This window comes from Miniopterus schreibersii (assembly GCF_964146895.1).
Source record: "Miniopterus schreibersii genome assembly, chromosome: 14".
In the NCBI taxonomy this organism is placed as follows: domain Eukaryota; kingdom Metazoa; phylum Chordata; class Mammalia; order Chiroptera; family Miniopteridae; genus Miniopterus; species Miniopterus schreibersii.
In genome coordinates this window covers 34377839-34402056 of record NC_138114.1, presented here as the reverse complement: position 1 = coordinate 34402056, position 24218 = coordinate 34377839, and the positions used below count along the sequence as shown (strand labels likewise).

The window sequence follows — 24218 nt, the reverse complement described above, 5'->3', positions numbered from 1 at the left end:
ACTTCAGGAGATCTAATTTGTTCTTGTGGAATTAGGTTGCAATTCCTTATTTTTCTCCCAATAAACACACAAGTTTTTACACCAAGTTCCATTAGGGAAAATACAATTTAACTCAGTGACTCCATTCACACCCTCCACCCCTCCCTCCACCAATAGAGTATGAACGTACAATTGGAAACAACCGCTAATTAAAGCTTCTTACCTACTGTGCATTTTTCACTTAATTAGGTAAGTGACTTCTGTCAGAATAATTAGCTTAACTATGCTCAACAGGAAAGATTATATAGTCAGGTACTATAGATGGGTGAGGTCTCCAGTTACTGTAGAACATGAATTTTAATTGTGTGCTCCAGTTAAAACGGGGGGAAAAAAGGAACTGAATTCATATAACATATATCCAAAATTATGATTTTTACTCAGTTTTCAAATTCAGTCAAGTTTCATACGAACTAGGTAATGGGAGGTAGGCAGCACTGTTTAGCATGCTGGCTCTCTAACCCACCTCAGCCAAACTGTCTGGACCCTCACACTATCTTATTATGGTATCCCCAAAATGCCACCACCTTTTTCTTTTTAAAAATTGTATTGTGGTAAAATATACATAACAAAATGTATTACTTTAACCATTTTGAACAATATGATTAAGTAGAATTAAGTACACTGACATTGTGCAACTATCACCACTATCCATGGTTTGAGTTTTAATCTACAATTTTTGCATAAAATTTCAACTGACAAGTATAAATAGGCCAGTTAATTAAGGTGTTATTATATATTTCCCCCACAACTGAGGTGATTTTGTAAATATATCTGTATACATCTGGGAAATGAGATATATCATTTTGGTAACAAAATATAGGAAGACTATGTAGAAAGCAGGAAAAAGTGTGAGACTAAATGAGGGTGTGAGGCTACTGCTGCCAGGAGAGCCACCATGTAGAGCCTAAAGAACCCAGAGGAAACTGAAAGATGGAAACTAATCGCTTTGTTTGAGACACGAATCAAGCTGTGCTTAAAACTAAATATACTTCTGCACTGCTCACATACATAAACCCACAGTTTGTTTGTTTTTAGATTAACCAGTTTGGGGCAGATTTCCCATCATGTTTAACCCAAACAATTTTGATAGAGTGTGAGAAACTGGATATAAGAGATGGCCCTAGAATAATCATATAAACAATAGACCTTATATTTTAATGTTTTAAAGCTCATATTACTATGTCAGATTTTTAATATTTTAATAGCTGTATTTCAACATACTTGGTTTCATTTCTGATCCTATATATTTTGTTTTATTCTTTCAAAACATTCGGGCCTGGCCGGGCGTGGCTTAGCATCAACCTAGGATCCAGATCGCAGTTCCATTCCTGGTCAGGGCACTTGCCTGGGTTGCGGGCTCGATCCCCAGTTGGGGGCGTGCAGGAGGCAGCTGATCAATGACTCTCTCATCATTGATGTTTCTATCTCTCTCTCCCCCTTCCTCTCTCTGAAATCAATAAAGATATATAAAGAAAACAAAAACAAAAAAACAAAACATTCTGAGAAGGATTCCACAGGTTTAACCAGGCTGCCAATGGTGTCCTTAGCATAACAAAAGATTCTGTTAAGATTCTCTATTAAATTATAAAGGATTAAACAAGTGATCATGAATGTGCTTAAGAATTGCCTGGCACATATATAACCACCAAACACACACTAACATTGATAAAGATAAAAAGGTGGTGTCAACCTTACATGTACGCCTAGATTTTATGAATGTATTTCCTCACCTAAATTAACACATATAGCATATTCTGCTTGGCACCCTGGTATTCAGTAGAGAAGTCCTGGTTTCCTACCTCCCCAGCTCCCCATTTTTTCAACAGGCCACCACTGCTTAAGATATTCATTCAAACCCTCTCAATTCATTTTCTTCCATCTTCATTGTCCTTCCACTAGCTTTTCTAAATGACTCCTTCTTGCTGATGTACACACTATTTACACATCTTCCTACCAGCCAAGTTGGGGCACATTAGTTTACAATGTAAAGGGAGATCTGGAAATTACTATGGTTGGCTCAGTGATCAAAGAACAAAATACTATTATATTGTGAAGACAAGAGAACAGAACTAAACTAGACAAATCTAAAGAATATTACTTATTCCTTAAAATAAATATGCCGTATTACTGGTATTGGTCACATCACTAAACTGCATGTATAACAAGCTACTCTATATAAGATCAGTCACTTGATTCTACATGATTTAAATATAACCTTTTTCCAGTTAAATATCTTTCCTAATAGTAAAATTTATAAACAGTTCAAAGAATTGCTAGTTTGCCTTAAATCTAAGATTACCCAAGATCTCCTAAATCAGTTTGAGTACCTATAAGTACATTCATTATTTGATGCCACAAAGAACCAATATACGCATACATTAAAAACCACCACATAAAACATTAAGTACCAAGAAAAAATGTTAGAGACTATATTTTATTTTTAAAAAATTTTTTAAGCCTGGTCGGGCGTGACTCAGCGGTTCAGCGTCAACCTGGGATCCAGGAGATCAGGGTTCGATTCCCGGTCAGGGCACATGCCCAGTTGTGGGCTTGATCAATGACTCTCTCATCATTGATGTTTCTGTCTCTCTCTCTCCCTCTCCTTTCCTCACTCTGAAATCAATAAAGATATATATTTTAAAAAATATATATCTTTATTGTTGAAAGTATTACAGATGTCCCCTTTCCCCCCATTGATCCCCTCCACCCCGCATCCACCCCACTCCCAGGCCTTCCCCACAACGTCTGTGTCCATGGGTTATGCTTACAGACATATAAATCCTTTGATTAATCTCTCCCCACCCATTCCCCCACCCCCTCCTTCCCCCTGAGATCCCTCAGTCTGTTCCATGCTTCTATGTCTCTGGATCTATTCTGCTCATCAGTTTATTACATTCCACATATGAGTGAATCATGTGGTACTTGTCTTTCTCTGATTGGCTTATTTCACCAAGCACAGTACTCTACAGTTCCCTCCATGCTATCCCAAAGGATAAGTGATCCTTCTTTTTTACAGCTGCATAGTATTCTATGCTGTAAGTGTACCACTGCTTTTTTATGCACTCATCTACTGATGTGCACTTGAGAACAATGTACATTCTGCAGCTTTGGGGTGGAATGTTCTGTAAATGTCAATTAAATCCATCTAATCTAATGTGTCATTTAGGGTCACTGTTTCCTTGTTGAATTTTTGTCTGGAAGACCTATCCAGTGAAATCAGCGGGGTGTTGAAAACCCCTAGTATGAATGTCTTGTTGTCAATCTCTCCCTTAAAGTCCTCTAGACGTTTTTTGTTTTTTTTTTTTAATTTAGGTGCTCCTATATTGGGTGCATATATGTTTAGCAGGTTTATATCCTCTTGTCGTATCAATCCCTTTGGTATTATGTAGTGACTTTTCTTGTCTCTAGTTATGGTCTTCATTTTGAAGTCTATTTTGTCCAATATGAGTATTGCTACCTCAGCTTTTTTTTTTCATTTTCATGGAAATTTTTTTTCCATCCCTTCACCCTCACCCTGTGTGTCTTTTGTTTTGAGGTGGGTCTCTTGTAGAAAGCATATATTTAGGTCATGTTTTCTTATCCATTCAGCCACCTTATGTCTCTTTATTGGAGCATTTAATCCATTTACATTTAAGGTTATTATTGATACAGATACTTATCTATTGCCATGTTACTTCTTTATGCCTATGTTTCTCTTTCTATTTCTACTTCTAATTACAGCAGTTTCTTTAACATTTCCTGCAATGCTGCTTTGGTGGTGATAAACTCCTTTAGCTTTTTTTTTTTGTCTGGGAAGCTCTTTATTTCACCATCTATCGTGAATGTAAATCTTGCTGGATAGAGTAGTTCTTGGTTTCAGATCCATGTTTTGTATTACCCTGAATACTTCATGCCATTCCCTTCTGGCCTGTAGAGTTTCTGATGAGAAGTCATCTGACAGCCTTATGGGATCTCCTTTGTAGGTAACAGATTGCTTTTCTCTTGCTGCCTTTAATATTCTTTCTTTGTCTTGAATTCTGTGTCTGGACATGGGTCTCTTTGGATTCTTCTTGCTTGGGACTGTGTGTGCTTCCTGAACTTGTGTGACTTTCTTAGGGAAGTTTTCTGCCACTATTTCTTCAAACAGGTTCTCTAACCCTTGCTTACTTTCAACTTCTTCTGGCACTCCTATAATGCGAATATTGTTACGTTTCAAGTTGTCCCACAGCTCCTTTAAAATGTCCTCCTGTTTTTTATTTTATTTTATTTTTGGATCTCTTTTTTTCTACCCTGTCTTCTAATTCACTGATCTGATCCTCTGCTTCCTCTAATCTGCTGTTTATTCCTTCCAATGTTTCCGTATCTTTTTTCATGCTGTTGAGCATCCTTACAATCAGTATCCTGAACTCTGTATCTGACAGACTGCTTATCTCCATTTTATTTAGCTCTTTTTCTGGAGATTTCTCTTGTTCTTTCATTTGGGGCTTGTTTTTTTGTTTCCTCATTTTGGCTCACTGGGTTTGTTTCTATGTATTAGGTAGACCTGCTAGGACTCTCAGTCTTTTTGGAGGGTCTCCGGTGCAGGCCAATGTCAGATGCAGTTTGTGACTGGCCCTGAGTACCCTATTTGAAGCTATCAATAACCCTCGACTTGAGGTCTCTTCTGCTGGGTCTAGGGGTTGGACAAGACCAAGATGCAGGATAAAGTCTGTTTTTCCAAGGCCTGGGTCGAGAAGCAGATCAGGTAAAGACTCAAAGCACTCTGAGGTCTGCCTCTGCCTTCAGGCTGATTAATCAGATTCTCTCAATGAGCCTCAGGCTGTAAAAACTCCACAGGGTGGGGCAGCTGATTGTTATCAGTCTCTTAATGAGCCTCAGGCTGTAGACACTCCTCTGGGTAGGGCAAGAGGTTTTCCAGCAGGATGGTACAATTGCTTCCCCCTCAGGCAAAAGCTGCTTGGAAGGCAGATATCTGCCTCTGCAGTATGGGGGTATGTCTTGGCACAGGAATCCAGAGGGGTGCCCTCTGAGCTCCATCTCCAGAGCCCACAACCCTAGATTCTCCTCACACAGCTCCAGTCCACTCTGCCCTCCTTTTGCTGTAGCCCAAGGTGAGTGGCTGCACACGAAACTCTGTGTGTTGGCTCTTTAAGAGGGTGCCTACATTTCCAGCCGTCTCTCCCTGACAGAAACCCGGCTGCTTTTCACAGCCAGATTTTATGTGAGCACCTTTCTCAGTTCTGGTGCTCTTGTCTGGGAAGCCCAGCCTGGGGTTTAGGCCCTAGAGTCTTCAGTGGGAATCCCCCACAGCTGAGATAATCCTTCTGGACCTTCAGATGCTGCCTGTGGGAGCCCAGCCAGCCCTCTTGTGCCTCCGCACTTCCTACCAGTCTCTATGCGGTTTCCACTTTTCCTCCTTGGTTATGAGGATGCCCTCCAGCTCATACTCAGTTGCAGTTGATTATTCAGGGTGGTTTTTCTCTATTTTAGTTGTAATTCCAGTTTGGTGCCGGGAGAGTATCAGTGTAGCTTCTACTCAGTCCACTACCATCTTTAATCCTAGAGACTATCTTTAATATAGAAATGTGATGATGACAGTAAGAAACAGTATGAAATCGCTGAGGTTTCATCAAAAGGAATTACAGATGAGAATTGAAGCTGGATTGGGGAATAAAGAATAAGGGTAACTGAAGTAAGAAATGCAGCATAAACAAGTTTAGAGATGGAAATGAACATATGGTCATGGACAATGAGAAGACCAAACTGGTTGAAGTAGAGAGGTTTTAAGACATAGATATAACAAGATAACCTCACTTCAAAGGGTTCATTTGTGTCATCCACTCTTTATATGATTAATGAAGTTAATTATTTAAAAAGTATGTGGGGGGGGGAAGGGGAGGAAACGTATCGATAAAATAGTTTCTCACTGGAACATAAATTAAGCAAGATAGGGAACCTAATAAAACAGATGGCAGTAAAGCCTATCTTTGCAGACCCAAATGACAGGTGTTTACCTTGGATTAGAAAAATCTGAGAGATCAGACTCCTGCCCTAGAAATCACTGATGAAAACTGGAGTGTAACAGAACTGAAAAATTCAAAGATATAGGAAAGAGAGCAATGTAACAAGCTTTAAATTGCTGATGTTGTATTATATATGGTTCCTTAATGTATATGCATGGCTGTCTTACGGAAGAGAACAAGCACTCTTTAATTCAGAATAAGCTTAGAGATCCATACTCTGGTTAATGCAAGGAAGGCCCCATTCGACAATGGAAAAAACTGCAGACTGCTTGCTTTGTGTCAGGATTAAAAGCAACATATTCCACCCAGCTGGTGTAGCTCAGTGGTTGAGCATCATCCCATGCACCAGGTCACCGGTTTGAGTCCTGGTTGGGGCACATGCCCAGGTTCTGGGCTCGATCCCCAGCAGGGGGCATGCATGAGGCAGCTGATAGCTCGCTGTTGATGTTTCTCTTTTATCAATGTTTCTATCTCCTTTCCTCTCCCTCCTCTTTCTCTAAAAATCAACAGAAATCGATAAAAAATATATGTGTTTAAAAAAGCATCATATCCCATGTATTCTGGAGTAGAAACTATACCAACAAGACTAAAAATCTCTATGTCTGTCACTCAAGTGGGATGGAATTTAAAGTATCTGGACCCATCAAAGAGATATAACCACAATCATGACACGTTACCAAAGGGCAAAGCTGAAGAGAAATACATCACAATGAAAGCAGTCACTTACTGAGCATATATTCATGCCCATGCCCTTTGTCTCTGATCTTCATAAACTTAGCAAGCATAATTATTTCCATCTTAAATAAGGAAACAAAAGCCGAGAAAGGTAATCTGCCCAAGGCTTCAGTTAAGCAGAGGGGCACTAATGCAACCTAGGCCCTGATTCACTGGGTGTTTTTAAATGCACCATGCTGCCATATGTTTAGTGTACTCTGATAAAAATTTCCATTTCTCATTTCTTAGGAAACTATAGCCAGTACAAGAAATGCTGTATTTCATTTTTGCTAGGGTACTTTTAAGCAGTCATAAGAAACTTTCACCAGAGATCTAAATCCCTTCTAATGTACTCCAATAGGCCGTATAAATATTATCATCTCTCATCATCTTATAAATTATGGTATGTAAAGAGTTGGGAGGCATGTATGGCAAATAAAGAATTGCTACATGAGTCTGGATAAGAAGTAAAAAATATTTCTGGCTAAAATGGCCAGAAAAGTTTTATAAATGAGGCAGAATCTAAACTGGGTCTTGAAGAATAGATAGAACTTTGAAAGACAAAATGCTGAAAAGAAAAACTTGTGTTCTTAGGACAATGAACAAATCAGTTTGGCTTGGGCAAAAGACATGTACTTATGTACTCATTTTTTTTCTTATGTACTCATTCTTAAAGAGAAGCAACACTTTAAAAAGGTAGCTGGTGCCCAGCCGGGCGTGGCTCAGCAGCTGAGCATCAACCTAGGATCCAGGAGATCAGGGTTCGATTCCCGGTCAGGCACATGCCCGGGTTGCAGGCTGCAGCCAATCAATGACTCTCTCATCATTGATGTTTCTATCTCTCTCTCTCTCCGAAATAAAAAAAGATATATTTAAAAAAAAAAAAAAAAAAGGTAGCTGGTGCCAGCCATATACGCAGTGTCTTAAACATAATAGCAAACACAATAAATGTGATTACAGAGGGTTCTGAAGGCCAGGATCGAGAATTTGAACTTCAGCTTAATAAGCAACAAGAAAACACAGACAGTTCTGAGCAAATGAGACGATGGTTCAAACGGTGTCTGTAAGATTATTCTGAGCAAGATATGGCCTAAATAATGAGAAAAAGACATTGTGATTCAACAATGTTTCCAATGTACTAGGTCCTTGTGGAGAAATGGGACAGGGAATAATTTGTTTTCGATGAACTTCCACTTGAATGTGCATGGTGGTGGTGGTGGTGGTGGTGGTGGTAAAGGGTGAGTGTACAAGGGTCTGAGACACAGAGTAGGTGCACTCAAAAATTTATAATACAATGTGATATACTAGAATGAATGCATAAAAGGTTGTGTGGAAACACAAGAAGGAGTAACTCACTCTGTCTGAAGGAGTTGTGCAATGCTTCATGATGACATATGAGCTTAATTATAAAGATGGGTAAGAGTTAGCCAGGTGCTAAAAGGGAAGAAGTAATCTAAAGCAAAAATAAGGAGATAAAAGAGCAGAATATATTCAAAGGACAATGAGGTGTAATGCAGAAGAGGAGGTTGGGGCTGGATTATTAGTAGATCTAAACCCCTTCACTGGAGTCCTGAAAGTTTAGATTTTATCCTACAGTGAATGTAAAGACTGGCAATTTTTAAAGTATGGAAATTACATGATTATAACTGTGCCATGGCTTATTCTGGTACCACTCTGTAAGTCAAAGTAGAAGAGAAAAACTAGAGTCAGAGAAAGTAGAATCCATAATATTTGATAAGCAAGTGGATTTGAAGGGAAAGATGCAAAAAAGAAAAAAGACTTAGGTTTCATGGCTGGTGGACTAGAAGAATGGTCTTATCAAAGACCAAACATTGGGAAGTCAAGATAAGTAAAAAGGCAGGGAAATATCAGTAGATTAGATAGGTTAAGGTGCTAGTAATACCAAGTATACACAAGTGGAAACGTCTACAAAGCAGCTAGAAATGAGACACTAAAATGCTGAGAGATCAGGAATAAACACAGACATCTGAAAGTCACTCAAATAGAGGTGAAAATGAGATAGTAAGTGGTAGACTTTTCAAAGATAAGTGCTGAGGATTGAACCACACTTAAGTGATCGAAGGGAGTAAAAAGATGATATATAAGGAACAAAAAAGCAAAAGATAAGTAATATAGTATAACAGAACACAGTTTAAAGAAGTTAGGGGGTAGTGGATCAGTTTCATCTTCATTACATATATGTCAAGGACATGAGGATCAAGAAAAAAAGTCATTAGGTTTACTGATTAAGAAATTATTGTTGACCTTTAGTATACTTTTAGTAGAGTTAAGGACAAGAAAGGGGAATGAAAGTCAAATTATAAAGAGAGATAATAAAGAGAAAATAAAAACCTAAATGTCATAAACAGGAATGAATTAAAAAGAAAGAGCGGTATGTTAAGATGAATATTATATATATATATATATATATATACACACACACACACGCACACACACACACACACACATACACATATATATTCTCTTTAATTGCTGTATGACACAGGGTTCAAAACAAGATTTAAAAAGCAAGCGTAGATTTATTTAAATTTTAGAAACAAAAACAAAACTATTTATTACATATGGTATATAAGCAAACAAAGAAGACTGGAAGACTATAAACCTGTTTCTGACAGTGCAGTGGGGATGGGAGATGATGTGGGACTGGGGATAATGATCAAAGGGGACTTTGTAAAGTTTCTACTTTTTACATACAGATGGAAGCAAATGTAACTAAATGATTTAATTCCAGGTATTGCTCTATAATTGTCAAAATAGGATAGAGGTGACTGAGGAAAAGACGTAAACTGACAAAGAAAGTGAGAAATTGTTTTAATGGAAACTAAGATGGTTATATAAATCAAGACAATATAGGCACACAATCCTACCAGAATATTCTCCAAAGGAATGTACATCTGTGGTTGATAACACGTTCACAGAGTGAAGACTCTAATTCACTTTGTACTGCAGGAGGCAGGTAAGGAGCAGATTATTCTCCTGGCTTTTCCTTCATCTGACTGTTCTGGGGACACTGGCCACACACCCTGCTTACTCACCAGGTGCAAGTCAGTGATGCAAAACAACAGCAACACATTCCTGAGTGTTTACTGTGAGACAGGGGACACCAAAGTCAAGTTTCCAGAAGCATTTCTAAGCAGGCCCAGATCTCCAACCTGAGGTCCATCCCTGCAGTTTGCTACCATATTCTTTGTATTCTCTTTACATTTAATTCTAATTTTGAGAAATATAAAACAAAGCAGATGGTGATAGAGTAACATATGACAGATGCCTCCTTCAAAAAGTGTGGCAATGAAGGAAAGAAAAACTGACCAAGGTTCAGAGAGCTTAATATAAAGGGTCTGAGTTTATAAATGTTTTTTCAGGGCAATGATTTGTAACTCCAAATCATTCACGACACTAAAAATCACCCCTTTTCACACTATCCTCAATTTAAAAGGCTCAGATAAGCTTACATAAACAGTTGCTTATTGTTTATAAAAATGAAAGGCAAAAAAAAAGCAAAATATCTACACACACACACACACACACACACACACTCTACCTACAAATACTGCAATTGCTAAACTAAATTTAGTTGTCACAAAAAACATGGCAATTCAACTTCAGATATAAGTTGCCATTAGTTTAAAACCCCTGAAAGACTAAGTGGTATAAAATAAACCTACCATTCATGTTACAACTAAACACCACCTTCATTTTATTTGACAGTTTATGGAACACAAACCTCATTAGAATTTAAGCTCCACAGGAGCATTTTTTGGTCATGTTCACTACCACATACCAAGGGCCTAGAATACTAAGCATATGTAGGCACTCAAAATTTATTAAGTAAATTCAAATGTTTAATTCACTATAAACACCTAACTTTTAACCTAGAGGCAAAAGAACAATATGAGGCAAAAGTTATATATATTTCCTTAGTTTTCTCAAGAATAAAACCTGCATTGAAGAAGTCAACATATGGACATGTTTAGAAACTGCCATCCGAAGACCAAGCTGGGGGGAAGCCAAAGTCATAGCAAGAATTATGGGCCCCAACAGGCTGACATTTTAATCTGTTGGGCCTGTCAGTATTCCTCAAATGAACCCCATCAAGTATCTTTGTGTTTAACTTGCATATTGGGCCAGCCCAGATTAATATAGTAACTATGAGAAATGGGGAGAAAATTGCCACACTGGTTTGTTACATTAGAATCTTAAGTAACTTCTGTGTGTCTAATATATAACATTTTATTGTTTTATAAAGTGCTTATACCTGTTCTCATTTGATATAATCCTATGAGAAAGTACATTCCCATTTTATGAGGATGTATAGCCTCAGACCTTAACTCCAAAGTCTCATAGCTATTAAGTGGAAAAATGAGAATTTCAAGATTTCCGTCTCTATATTAGCCCAAGCTTTTCTTACTAAACTGTACTACCTCTTATCATGAAATAATCCTTTAGGGTTTAAGGTAGTGTTTTTCAACCACATCAGAAACATCTGGAAAGCTTTTGAAAATATAAATGCTCAGGACCCATCCTCCAGAAGTTTATGATCTAATTGGTCTTGAGCCATCCATCCATCCTTTAAAATGCTCCCCAGATGATTCTCATTTGGAGGCAGGTTGCTAACTACTCATTAATAACAGATAATAAAGGCCTTTGAATGCCATCTTAAGAATCTACTTTGAGGTATGTCAAAAAGGTAAAGATGAGGGTAAGCCAGTATTACATTCACCTGCTTTATAAATGCAGCCAGAATTTCCAAGTTTCTGTTGAGAATTTTAAATGCCTCACTAGCATCCCTTGGCTTTTTACTTTTATGGAAATCTCCAAAGAGCATATGAAAACCAGGTCAGCTTTTGGACACACAAACTTTTCTAAAAGTCACCCACAGAAAAGTGAAAGTAGCAGGCCCTCGGTGGAAAAAAATATTTAATTACAAAATACCCTGCACCAGAATGGTGTATCATCTGATTGGAATCGGCTGTGGTCTCCTCTGGGCATATTTTAGTAGTCCTATGCAATTTGCCATTTTCTAAATTGTAAAACAAACAAAACCTGGTAAATTATCAGACCCCCTGGACAGCTGGGGGAAAAGATTAAAAAAGTCATGCACTTGTTTATAAAACAAATATTTATTGATGACCTGCAGAGTACAATAAGGCTGTTCTAGGATCCAAAATAAATCATGACGACTAAGTTTCTGCCTTCCTGGAACTTGTGGATTACTTACTTACAGAAAAAAAAGGAGTTGTCAATACCACTTGACCTGAATACTGACCTCATTCATGGGCAGCTGGATGAATCACTGGGTCATCCCAACTGAAAAAAGTTGGCAACATGGTTTCTACTAATTTAGATGTCTCAAAAATCTAAGCTCCAAAGGAAATGTCTCGCTCTGGGAGGAGATGCACTCTTGGGCGATTTGTGTTCTGGATGTAGCAGATCCAAACAGGGCTTACCTGGGGTATAATCTCAGCTAAGGGAGGCCTCTCACTTAACACCTTACACAACTGGACCTCTGCTCAGCACAGAGAGCAGTACTACTTGCTGAACTCGGCGGCAAGTGGTCCACCGAGAGTTGTAAGCAACCAGAAACATTATGCATTAGCCTGTACCACTGGCCATGCCAGGAAGTTAAGACCCGGCTAGTGGGAAATTGCGGATTAAGGCTCTAAAAACTCTAGGTAGAACGCAAGGACTAGAATTTGAACAGCAGAGGGCGATGCATCCGATTTCACTAAAAGTTTTACGGACTGGAGCCCCCCCAGGGACGGGCAAGTGGCCCCCACATCGAGATGAAACTTCCTCGTGAACTCAGCGAACCGTAAAATACCGTAAGTGTTCCGTGTTGGGCTCACGTGGCTGTTTTCCATAACCTCTCCTTCAGTCTGACCGTTAAAGCTCCCTTGCGGATACTCTTGACCTTACAGTGTGGGGGTGGGGATGGGTTGAGGGGAAAGGAGCGATGAAGTCAGCCTATCAGGCTTTCCAAAAGACTGCTTATCCTTGGTTTTTGGAAAGAGTCTTAAAGTTAATGGTAGGAAGATCCTTCCCTTGAAAGGCAGTCTGGTTCTTCTTGCCAGTGACATCGCTGACAAACACGTTACAACACAGTTTGGGGGGAGGGGAGGAGGAGAGTAAAAAAGCAGAAAAAGAAACTAATTCTGTGGGTAAAAGCGAGTCCCTCCCATTTCAAAAACAGCGTTCCAACAATACTAGACGCCACTCCTTCATTAAGTTTCGCTTTAGGTCCGCGCACCCAGGCCGCCGGCTCCGGCCTCCCCTAAGTGCCGACTCCAAACTTTCTGCCCCTCACCCGGCCCCCGGCCGTGGAACTCCTCCCCGCCCGCCCGGCTCCGCCGACGAGGAGCCTCGAGGCCGGCGCGGGCAGGGCCGGGCGACTAGCCGCGGCTCGCGCGCCCCCCAAAGCTGCCCATACCTGTCCAGCATCTGCTGTAGCGCTTGGTCCGGCATCTTCCGCGGAGCCGGAGCACTCGCCTCTCCGGTGGACGCGGTCAGGGCCGGGCAGAGGGACAATAGCACTGAGAGGCGGCGGAGTAGGCCTCAGTCCCGCGGCAGCCGCGAACCCGCCACCCAGCCTCTCGGGGCAGCTCCAGGAGCCCGGCAGCGGCGGTGCGCGGCCTGCGGGCGTCCGGAGGAGGCGGCGGGAAGCGAGGAGGAGGAGCCTGGGGCGGGGAGGCGACGATCGCGGCCCGGGTTCCTGCCCGTGGGCCCGAGGTTCCGGTCCATGGACCGCGGGCGCCGAGTTGCTGCCGGCGGAGGAGCTACCTCTGTGAGGTAAGAGTCACCGCCTCCGTGCGCACCGGGGTCACGACGCGGGGCGGCCCAGAGCAGCCTGGGAGATGTAGTCCTCGGACCGTCCCCTCCAAAGGCTGCACAGCCCGCGCGGACCACCGCCGCCGCGCCCGTCGCCGCCCGGGCGGCGCCCTCCCGTTTCCTTCCTCCCGGGGGGAAAAATGTGCCTTGGGCCGCTTTCCAGGAAGCAGCAGGATGTGCCGCTCCGCTGTCAGTAGCAACAAGGTCAGCCCTCCCAGCCCGTTTCTTTCCTCCTCAGCTCTTGCCCTCAGGTGGGACCGAGCCAGGTGAGGGGAGGGGACTCAAGGGCCGTTTCTCGGGTCTCCAGCCCCGGCCGCTGCGTCGGTCATCGTGGCAGGGGTTGGGGTGGCACAAGTGACTTCTGAAGCCCTCGGCGCTGGGGCCAGCCCTTGCCGCGTCTGAGCTCATTTGGGGGAGTTACACAACCCCCGCAAGGGGTCGGATGCTCTAGTGCTGATGTTATTCGTGTGGGGCGGGTGGGCAGCCGCCGCCCGGACCCGCCGGTTCCCACCCGAGCGAGTGTGTGCTTGGGTGTGGGTGTGGGGAGAGAAGATGATCTCTCCCTCCCTGCGAACCTCCTCAGATGTGCCCGGGCTTTCAGGGGCTGGCCGACAGCCTCCAAAGGGAACACGCTCGTGAATAAACAGCTCTTGCTTACTCAGCTGTGGGTTGTCAGGGGCGTTTGTTTCCCTCGCCGCTGCTGGGCACTGTTAACCATTTCCAGTCGCCTTGACACCTCCACGCAGGTGGATGTGTGTGCGTGTCGGGTGGGGGTGACCAAAAGGGGGAACTCGTAAGTCCCCGATTGGGTTATTACCTGACGCTCTGGGGACAGCTTTGGCGGGAGGAGAGGGCTGCTGGCTAAAACGAAGGCGTCCTTTGGACGACGTGTGGCGTTCCTGCTGCCGCGATTGGTGGACGCCTGGTAGTTTTCCCTTGATTACGCCTAATTTCTGCTGCAAGATACTGCATTTTTCTTTAAATTAAAAAGTGTGTTTTAAGCCCCCTTTTGTGTAGAATTTTACAATCGGCTTTTAATTCTGTGTTTAAAGTTACCCTTCCTGAATATGTTTTGAACTAGAGTGTACATTGCGGGGGGGTGGGGTGGGGGGAGATGTAATTTGTGACCAGAAGTTTATGAGGCCTCCAATTTCTGAAAGGTGCTTTTATCAAAGGCTTTGGGAATTTACATGACTTACAATTAGTGCTTCGCCTTTTTCTTTTTTAAACTGCAGATCTGCACTTGCCATATTTTATTTTAAAAAATATATCTTTATTGATTTCAGAGAGAGGAAAGGAGAGGGAGAGAGAGAAACGTAAATGATGAGTCATTGATCGGCTGCCTCCGGCACGCCCCCTGCTGGGGATCGAGCCCCCAACCGGGCATGTGCCCTGACGGGGAATCCAACCGCGATCTCCTGGATCCTAGGTCGATGCTCCACCACTGCCCACGCTGGCCAGGTTTCACCTTTTTTTTATGAACTGAGACACAGTCCCAGGACTAAGTATGTAATTTAATCAGGGTGTTTGATATTTTAAATTCCTATTTCTTGCGTCGCCTACGGTGTACGCCTTCCCTCACTGTGTATTTTTCTCTTAAGCAGTTGTCAGCCACAGGAGACGGATATATGCATTCCACTCAAAAAATAGAATTTGATCCTAGCTTACCAATTAAATAGGCCAGCGCACACTTCATTTAGTTTTATGATTTATACTAAATGTAAAGGAATTCTCACCTCATCTTAGAATTCCTATGTGAACCCCAATTTGGAAAGTAATATGACACAGTTCTTTTGATAGCAAAGCTGTGTGCAGATTAACTTTTTTTTTTTTTTTAAAAAAAAGGATTTGATATTAGCATCTGCATGAAAATCCTGTTTCCTGGCTGTGTCATAAGTCCTTTGAAATAGGAAAAAAAAAAGGCAACGCCGTTTTTTAATCTTAGGAGTGATTAGCACCAGACCTAGTAATTTCACTCCTTGGCGTCTTACCCATGAGAAATAAAAACATACAACTACACAAAGACTTGTGTGCAGATGTTCATAGCAGCGTTATTCCCGACAGCCAAAAAGCAGAAACCACCCAAATACCCATCAACTGATGAATGACTAGACCAAATGTGGTCTAGCCATACAACAGAATATTATTAGGTGATAACAAGGAAGGACGTTCTGATAGGTGCGACAACATGGATGCATTTTGAAAACGTTATGCTAAGTGAAAGGAGCCTGTCACAAAAAACACATATCATACAATTCCACTTACATTAAATGTTGAGAATAAACAACTTCAGAGACAGAAATTAGATTAGTGGTTGCCTAGGGCTGTAAGGGTTGGAAAGAAATGGGGAGAGACTGCCAGATATGAGGTTTTGTATTGGGGTGATGAAACTGTTCCAGACATAAAGTAGGGATGGTAATACAACTTTGTAAATTATATTTCTGTTTTAAAAATAAAACAAAATGAGGTTCTGGTGATGATGGCACAGCTCTGTAAGTATACTAAAAGAAATTGAATTGTGTGCATTTGAGTGAATTTTATGGTATGTGAATTACATCTCAATGAAGCTGTTAACAAATGTAATTAGCTATGTATAAAATGTTCATAGGACATCTAAAAAGAAACAGAGAACTGATAATTCCTTATCATCAAACTTTAATACTTTTAAATTAGTACGGGCAAAAATCATGATTAATAAAACTCACAAAATAAATTAATTCCTTGCATTTAAAATGAGTAACACATATACCCTGAATTTCAATATTGTCTGTCAATATTGTCTCAGTTCTTGCATTTTCAAATAATACTCAGAATAATAGGAATTATAATTTACTCTGTGATTTTGAAGGAAAAAAGTCTTAATTGCTTAATTGCAAAAAAAAAAAAAAAAGTTAAAATGCACTCCTGCATTTTACATGGGGTTAAGGTATATGGTAAACAATCATTCAGCCAAGAGAGTAACAACATAACTACAGCCAAAAAAATATTTTCCTCAGTGATATATTTTGAAATAGAAATTAATTTACTGAAAATATTTAAAGATTCTCCTAACTTCAAAGGACATGCACAAGGATTGACAATGTAGAGTTATCCTAAAGAGTTATGGAATACAGTATTAATAGTTTGGTAATGGATTTAGAAATACCTGAGTATTACATATGTCAGGAAATTTAAGATAGTATGTTACTTTAATCTTTTCCTGTCGCACTTGTTTTGAACTGTCTTCTAAAAGAGGCCCTGGAGGTATTCCATAAAGATAACATAAAATATCCAGGTGCCCTCCAAGGAGAATTGTCAATTACCAAATTTGGAGATAAACTGCAGTCTGAGTCCACGTTGCTGGCCACAAAAAGTTCTTCATTAATTCATTGAGCAGATGTTTCCAGAGGACTTACGATGTGCCTGGGTACTCCTGTAGCAAATTAAACTATAACTTCCTTGCAAGAGCATACGAACTACCTAATGACACTTAAATTTTTAAAAAAGTAAAACAAAGCATTTACATATGAAATATTTCATAATGATACATGGCAGCAGATGATGAAGCATCAAGTGAATGGCATAGAGAGATACAAAGTGACGTGGAAGTTTAGAGGAAGCTGTTCTGGGCTGGTGTGTGAAACAAGGGGAATTTAGGCTCTACCTTGTAGCAATAGGAGGAATTATTTAGGTGAAGAGGTGGAGAAGGATCCTAGGTTTGGATAAAGATGACAAGATGTAGACAGAGGAGTTACCCTTTGTCACTGTAGGTCTCTTGAGTAAGAGTGAACCATATGGCTGGCGGGTTAAGTAGGGAATAGTTAAAAGGCATTAAATTTATGACTTCTTTTAACAAATATTTATTGAACCATTTATGTGACGGGCAGTAAGCTGGACTGGGGATACAATAATAAGCAAAAACAAGCACAGTCCCCACCTTTGTGGAGTTTACAGTTTATAGTGGGGGAGAGATAATCACATAAATACATTTTAAAAATTACAAATGTGGTACATAGTGTTATGTGAGAGTAGAGTTAGGGATTTGATCTCAGCACAGAGGTCAGGAAAGGCTCTCTCAGCAAATGTCCATTATGTTGAGGCCTGAAGAAGAGCAGAGATGAACTAGATTAAGGAAGGGGAGAGGAGCTTCATGGACTAAAGAACAGTACGTGCAAATACCCTGTGGAGGAAACCTCTATGACAAATAGGGGAAATCAAAACTGAGAGGGGATTTGGGGCAAGATGGGACCAAAAAGGTCAATCACTTAAGTGATAGACTATGAAGAGCTTTGTAGGCCAATTTTAGGAATTTTGCCCTTATCTTAGAACCTGCTAAAAGGAGTTTAGATATAAGAAATCAACTTCATTCTGTGGGAAATAGGAAGTTAACTTGTAGGGGTTCCTAAACCTGCTGTGATTCGGAGAATTGCCCTAGAAATTCTGATCCATGTGCTTTGTAGTTGTGCCCAATAAACTGTTGTTTTAAGCAACTGTCCTAAGTGATTATTAGACCAATGGGATCTCTGCAGAGATATTGCAGTGGGTTGAGAGCTTCAACTCAAGCCTAGATTTGAAATCTTAGCATTGCCACTCAGAAGCTCAGCAACTTTGGGTAGACTATTAAATCTCTTTCAGCCAAAGGTTCCTCATCTCCAGGGAGAACTATAGGAACTACCTCATTGGTTACTGGGAGGATTAAATAAGAAATTTCATTTAAATGTTCAGTATAATGTTGAGCACTTGGTTAAGAGCTCCACTGGTATTAGCTCTTACTTATTAGTAAAATTTCTTAAGCAAAGTGAGAATGATTTAGGGGAATTAATCTTGGCAGTGATATGCATGTGTGGGTTGGAAACAAAGACAAGTTGGGACTGGGCTAGGTTTCAATAACTTGCCCATGGTCTGTAACTGTTTTCAAGCTTGCTTTAACACAGCTATAAGTTTTTGAAGATCCTTAGTTAGGCTAAGTAATACTCAAGTATATAATGTCCAAGGGCCTCTCTGAAGTACTTTTATGGGGAGACTTTGGTTTCCAGGATACATTTTACTGGATTAGCATTTATAGGATTACTTTGAATTGACTTTTAATTCTGGACAGAGGCTTCACTGGCCACTTATAGAGGATGGTCTAAAACCTGTCTTACTTGCTACTCCCATAATAGAATCCTAACAGTTTGTATATACTCTAAAGCAGGGGTGGGGAATGTCTGACCATGCCCCGCAAAATCATTTGGCCTGGCCCTACCAAGACAACCACAGGCAGGACTCAAAATTTAATAAATCTAGGACCTTTCTTCATAGCTAATTGTTAAGTTGATAGTTTTATATGGTCTGTGAATGATATTATAAATATCCAAATGGCCCTTGGCAGAGAAAAGGTTCCCCACCCCTGCTAAAGGACTAGATATTTACTAAGGGTAAATAATTTTTACAAAAACCCATCATTTACTAATTTGCCTTTTCTGTCTCCTCATACATATGTTAGAAGACCCATTTTTTACACTATCCTTGCTTAAATTCCTCCCTTTGGTTGTTTCCCTGGGATATGCAGTGGCGTGTCAAGGGTAGAAAAGAAAATCAGAGGATAACATGCCACATCTTCCTTCTGTATCTTGTTCCAGGAGTATTAATTTTATGAGAAAATGAATATGAAAGGAATTATTGAGAATAATGTAAAATAATATTGAATATCAACTGTAATTAAAAAATAAAATTTTAATCTATGTTTATTTTTATTTATTGAATTTATTGGGGTGACATTGGTTAATAAAATTATATAGGTTTCAGGTGTACAGTTCTATAATATAGCATCTGTATATTGTATTGTGTGTTCACCCCAAGTTAAGTCTCCTTTGAAAAATAAAATAAAAAAGAATTATTTTCCTTTTTAAACAAACATGGATGTCATAGAGCAGCAGTTCTCAAAATGTAGTCTAGCAGACCCCGAAGCCTCCTTGAGAACATTTCCAAGGGGGGTATGTGAGATCAAGACTATTTTCATAATACTACTAAAGCATTATTTGATTTTTAAACTGTATTGGCATTTACACTGATGGTGGAAGAAAGTGCTTGTTAGTACTATTAAAGGCATTGGCACCAAGTGAAGCTAATGGTTATATATCCTTCACCACTATGCACATGCAGTCAGAACAAAACAAAAGTTCACTTAAGAATCCTTGATTAGGCAATAAAAATTTTCTATTTTATTAAATCTTGACCCTTGAATACAGATGTTTTTAATATTCTCTGTGATGAAACAGAAAATATGCACACTTTTGCTGCATCCAAATTGTAATAGTTGTCTTAGAGAAAAACACATGATTAAGATGCAGGCTAAACTGGCTGCTCATGGCACACTATTTTTACCTAAAGGACTGACAATCAAAATTCTAAACTTTTGTGCTGCAAAGAATACTGTTAAGAAAGTGAAAAGACACCCCACAGAATGGGAGAAAAATTTTGGAAATCACATATTTGAAAAGGGACTGGTATCTAGAATATATAAAGATTTGTTACAACTCAATAATAGAAAAGCAAATACCTAATAAAAAAACAGACAAAGGATATGGAATAGCCATTTTCCAAAGACATACAAATGACCAGTAAGCACCTCCAACATTAGCCATCAGGGAAATGCAAATCAAAACCTCAGTGAGATCCACTTCACTCTCACTAGGATGGCCATAATAAAAAAATGAATAATAACAAATGGTGAGTCTGAAGAAATTGGAGCTCTAGTACATTGCTGTTAGGAAGGTGAAATGGCGTAGCCCCTTTGGAGGTGGTCTGGCACTTCCTCAAATGTTAAGCATAAAGTTTTCATATAACCCAGCAGTTCTACCCCCAGGTATATTCCCAAGAGAAATGAAAACATATGTCTCCACAAAACTTGTACATGAATGTTCATAGCTGCATTATTCATAATAGCCAAAAAGTGGAGCAAACTAAATGTTCACCAACTGATGAATGGATAGATAAAATGTGGTATGTTCATACAATGGAATATTATTCAACAATAAAAAGTAATGAAGTACTGATATATGCTACAACATGAATGAACCTTGAAAACATTGTGCTAAGTGAAATAAGCCAACACAAAAGAGCATGCATACTATGATTTCATTTATATGAAATGTTCAGAATAGGTAAATCTACAGAGAGAGAAAGTAGATTAGTGATTTCCTAGGCTGGGGAGATGGAGTTTGATTGGTGACAACTAGGGTGTGCAGGGTTTCTTTTTGCAATGATGACTGTATTCTAAAATTGATTATACTGATGATTGCACAACTCTATGAATATACTAAAAGCCACTGAATTGTACCCTTTAAATGAGTGAAGTTTGTTGTGTTTGAATTATATCTCCATAAAGTTATTTAAAATAACACCAGATAAAACCTTACAATCCATTATTAGTAGACTGACCCAATAACTAATGACATATCCATATAACATAATATTTTGTAGCTGAGCTATTGAAACAAATGAGATATTTCTGTGTAGGTCATAATGAAAAGTTGCCAAAGATACAGTAGCCATCAGTTAGGATATTTTTTGTTTCACAGAAATCAACTCTAGCTAATTCAACCTCTTTAGGGGGCATTCACTAATGTCTGGAGGTGTTTTTGATTGTTACACTAGGGGATACTGCTGGCATCTGGTGGATAGAGACCAGGGATGCTGCTAAATATATTATAATGCACAGAGTACCTCCTTACAGTAAAGAATTATTTAGTCCAAATGTCCATTGAACTGAGGTTGAGAAACCTGGAGTTAACTTAGGCAAAAGGAAATTCATTGGAAGATATGTGTGTGCTCACATAATTGAAAGTAAGGCAGGAGAACCGGCTGGAAACAGTTACGTGGCAGCCACCGTGGAGAATCTTGGTAGCAGGAACATTCCATGCTCTCAGATGAGTTCAGCACCGAAATGAATAAACTCTAGTGTCTTTATTCTTCTCACAGTTCAAAATCAAAGGAGGGAGCATCTAATCAATCTTCATTGCCACTTGACTAAAGCAGGGCAGTCTATCTTGACTGAAGGCAATTCCTCAAAAGGAGGAACATTCATTAGCAAACACCTACTGACCATATGCTTATGTTCCAGGCACTTTTTAGTAAAAGGTGAAAGATTTATATGCTCTGAAGAAGAACAATAGAGTATTCCAGGTAGTTTTTAGATGCTGGGGGTAGAATAGGGCGACAGAGACAAATATAACTTCATGGAGCTTATATGTATATGATGCTACATTAGGTCAAATCTTTAAGGAATAACTTAAAGCAGTTAGAATAGTTGCCAAATACCAAAACCGACACGGGAATACATGTTAAGGGAAAAAAGCAGGGAGTAGATTGTATCTATAGTATTACCCCATTTACTTTATTTTTTAAAATTTAGCATGTACATGTGAGGAGATTGCTAGGATACATAGGAAATTGTGTTGTTGTTTTTTAAGGTAAGCGGAGAGGCAGGGTGTCAACCTTTACTGAATACCTGCTTGAGGCTAGAAATATCTCACCTAATCTCCATAGCCCCATTTGAGAGGTAAGGAAAAAGGACTCCTCTTCTTCCCAACCCCTACCAGGGATAGCCAATTAACAGGCATTAATTTTTGGTGACCTGAAAAGTGAAAAGTGAAATTTTATTGTTATAGTCCAGTGATTTTCAACCGGTGTGCCGCAAGAATTTTTAGTACATGCAATACCTGACTGTTTAGTCAGGGGCACTGACCTCTTTTTCCTTAGATTGTCAAATAAAAAAATGACAACAGCCCTGGCTGGTGTGGCTCAGTGGTTGGAGCATCAGCCCCATGCACTAAAGCATCTTGGGTTCGATTCCCAGTCAAGGGTTGCAGGTTCAGTCCCCACCCCAGTTGGGGTGTGTGCAGGAGGCAACCAATCAATGGGTCTCTCTCACATGGATGTTTCTCTCTCTGCACCCCCCTCCCTTCCACTCTCTAAAAATCAATAGAAAAAATATCCTCGGGGAGGATTAACAACAACAAAAAGACAACAGCCCACACAGCAATAGCCATCTGGTGTGAATAAATAAAAATTATAACTATTTTTTTAGTCAGATTGGCAAAAAATATTTTTTTTTGGTGTGCTGCAGAATCTTAGTAATTAGTTAATGTGTGCCATGAGATGGAAAAGGTTGAAAATCCCTGTTAGAGTCAAATGTTTACCTCTGTTTTATATCTTCTGCGTTTTATGTCTTGGGTAAGATGAATTAATGGTAGAAGAGAAAGTGTACATTATAAACTAATAGACTAGGACACTGTCTTTTGGAAGTATAGATATTCAGCATAAATAGTTTTCCTCTACTTAGGGAGTTTTAGACCTTTATGGGGCATTATATCTAACTTGACACCCTACAGCTGAAATTGCAACTTGGTAAGTCTGAGGAAGATCGCCCTTTCATTCATTTATTCAACACCATTTCTTGAGTTCCAACTATGTAACTCCAACTGTAGGAGATACTGAGGATACAAAGATATGAATAGTACATTGCTATACTGTTCTTTTCATCATGCTGTTTACAATTTAATGGAAGAGACATGTAGTCATATATTTACAATATATGGAAATCTGAGCCAATATATGCACATACTCCCCAAAACCTAGGAGTCCTCCTTGAGTCATCCTGCTCCCTTACCTCAGACCCCTACCCTTCAGTCAGTCACCAGGTATGGTCCATTTATCTCCTAAAAATCTCTCAGCTCCACTTATCTGTTTCCATTCCCCTGCCTTCACCCCTGTCCTGATGACTGTCATCTCTTACCTTGGACTACTAACCAGTCTCATAATTGGTCTCCCCACATTCACTTTCATGCCCTTCAACTGATTTGACAATTGGCCTCTCCAGGCTACTCTTTATTTCTTTGATTCATTTTAGTAGAATGACCTTTTAAGAGATGTAGAACTGATCATGTTATCTGCTTAAAATTCTTCTGTGGCCTGTCTAAATCCTAGTGAGAAGGAGCCAGTAGAAAACAGAAATTTAGAAATTTGGAGAAAAGGGGAATAATCCATAAGTTGTGACTTTTATAATTTAGGCTTCATGAGGGTGGGGATGGGACCATACCTGTTTTGTTCACTATTATATACCCCATGCAAAGCACAGTGCCTAGCCCATGGCAGGTGTTCAGTAAATATTTAGTAAATTTTAAAAGGAGAGATGCTTCTACGGCTAGAACGAACCCTGTGATGTTTGATTGGAATTGGAGGTATCAATACAAACTTAAGATTTACAGGTATATAAACACACACACATGTGTACCTATATATACTTTCTAGCTCTATCTGCTGAGACGGCCTTAGGCCCTGACCCTCCAGAATCAATGAGTGTACCGACTGCTATCTCAGGTAAAAGGAACCAGGGCCCTTTGGAGAAATTGCTAATTCCAGGTTGGGCAGGAAAAGTACATAGAACTGGAACATCTGCTGTGCCAGAAAGTAGGGATGTGCTCAAAAAGTGATGGGGCCATATCAAAAGAACCTAGAAGTCAACTTGTAGAAACCCCGGCGACCAAAGTAGGAAGTAACATACTATATTATAATAGTAATGAATTATAACCCATAGAAATAAAATATGGATTTATGAGTCTATACTGATAAAAAAGAAATCAGGGAGAAGAAAAA

The 24218-nt window shown here is 39.9% G+C and overlaps 1 protein-coding gene across 2 annotated transcripts in view; it reads right to left on the bottom strand.

Moving 5' to 3' along the window:
• MARCHF5 (membrane associated ring-CH-type finger 5) overlaps positions 1-13724 on the bottom strand; it is a 46853-nt gene extending 33129 nt beyond the window's left edge. Inside the window, exon 1 of one of the 2 annotated variants that reach the window (XM_081157529.1) lies at positions 13204-13724. In XM_081157529.1, the coding sequence (XP_081013655.1) occupies positions 13204-13238 (35 nt within the window). In that variant the 5' untranslated portion in view covers positions 13239-13724. The remainder of the gene's footprint in view (positions 1-13203) is intronic. The other variant, XM_081157531.1, reaches the window with a different exon arrangement.
• Between the last annotated feature and the right edge of the window lie 10494 nt (positions 13725-24218).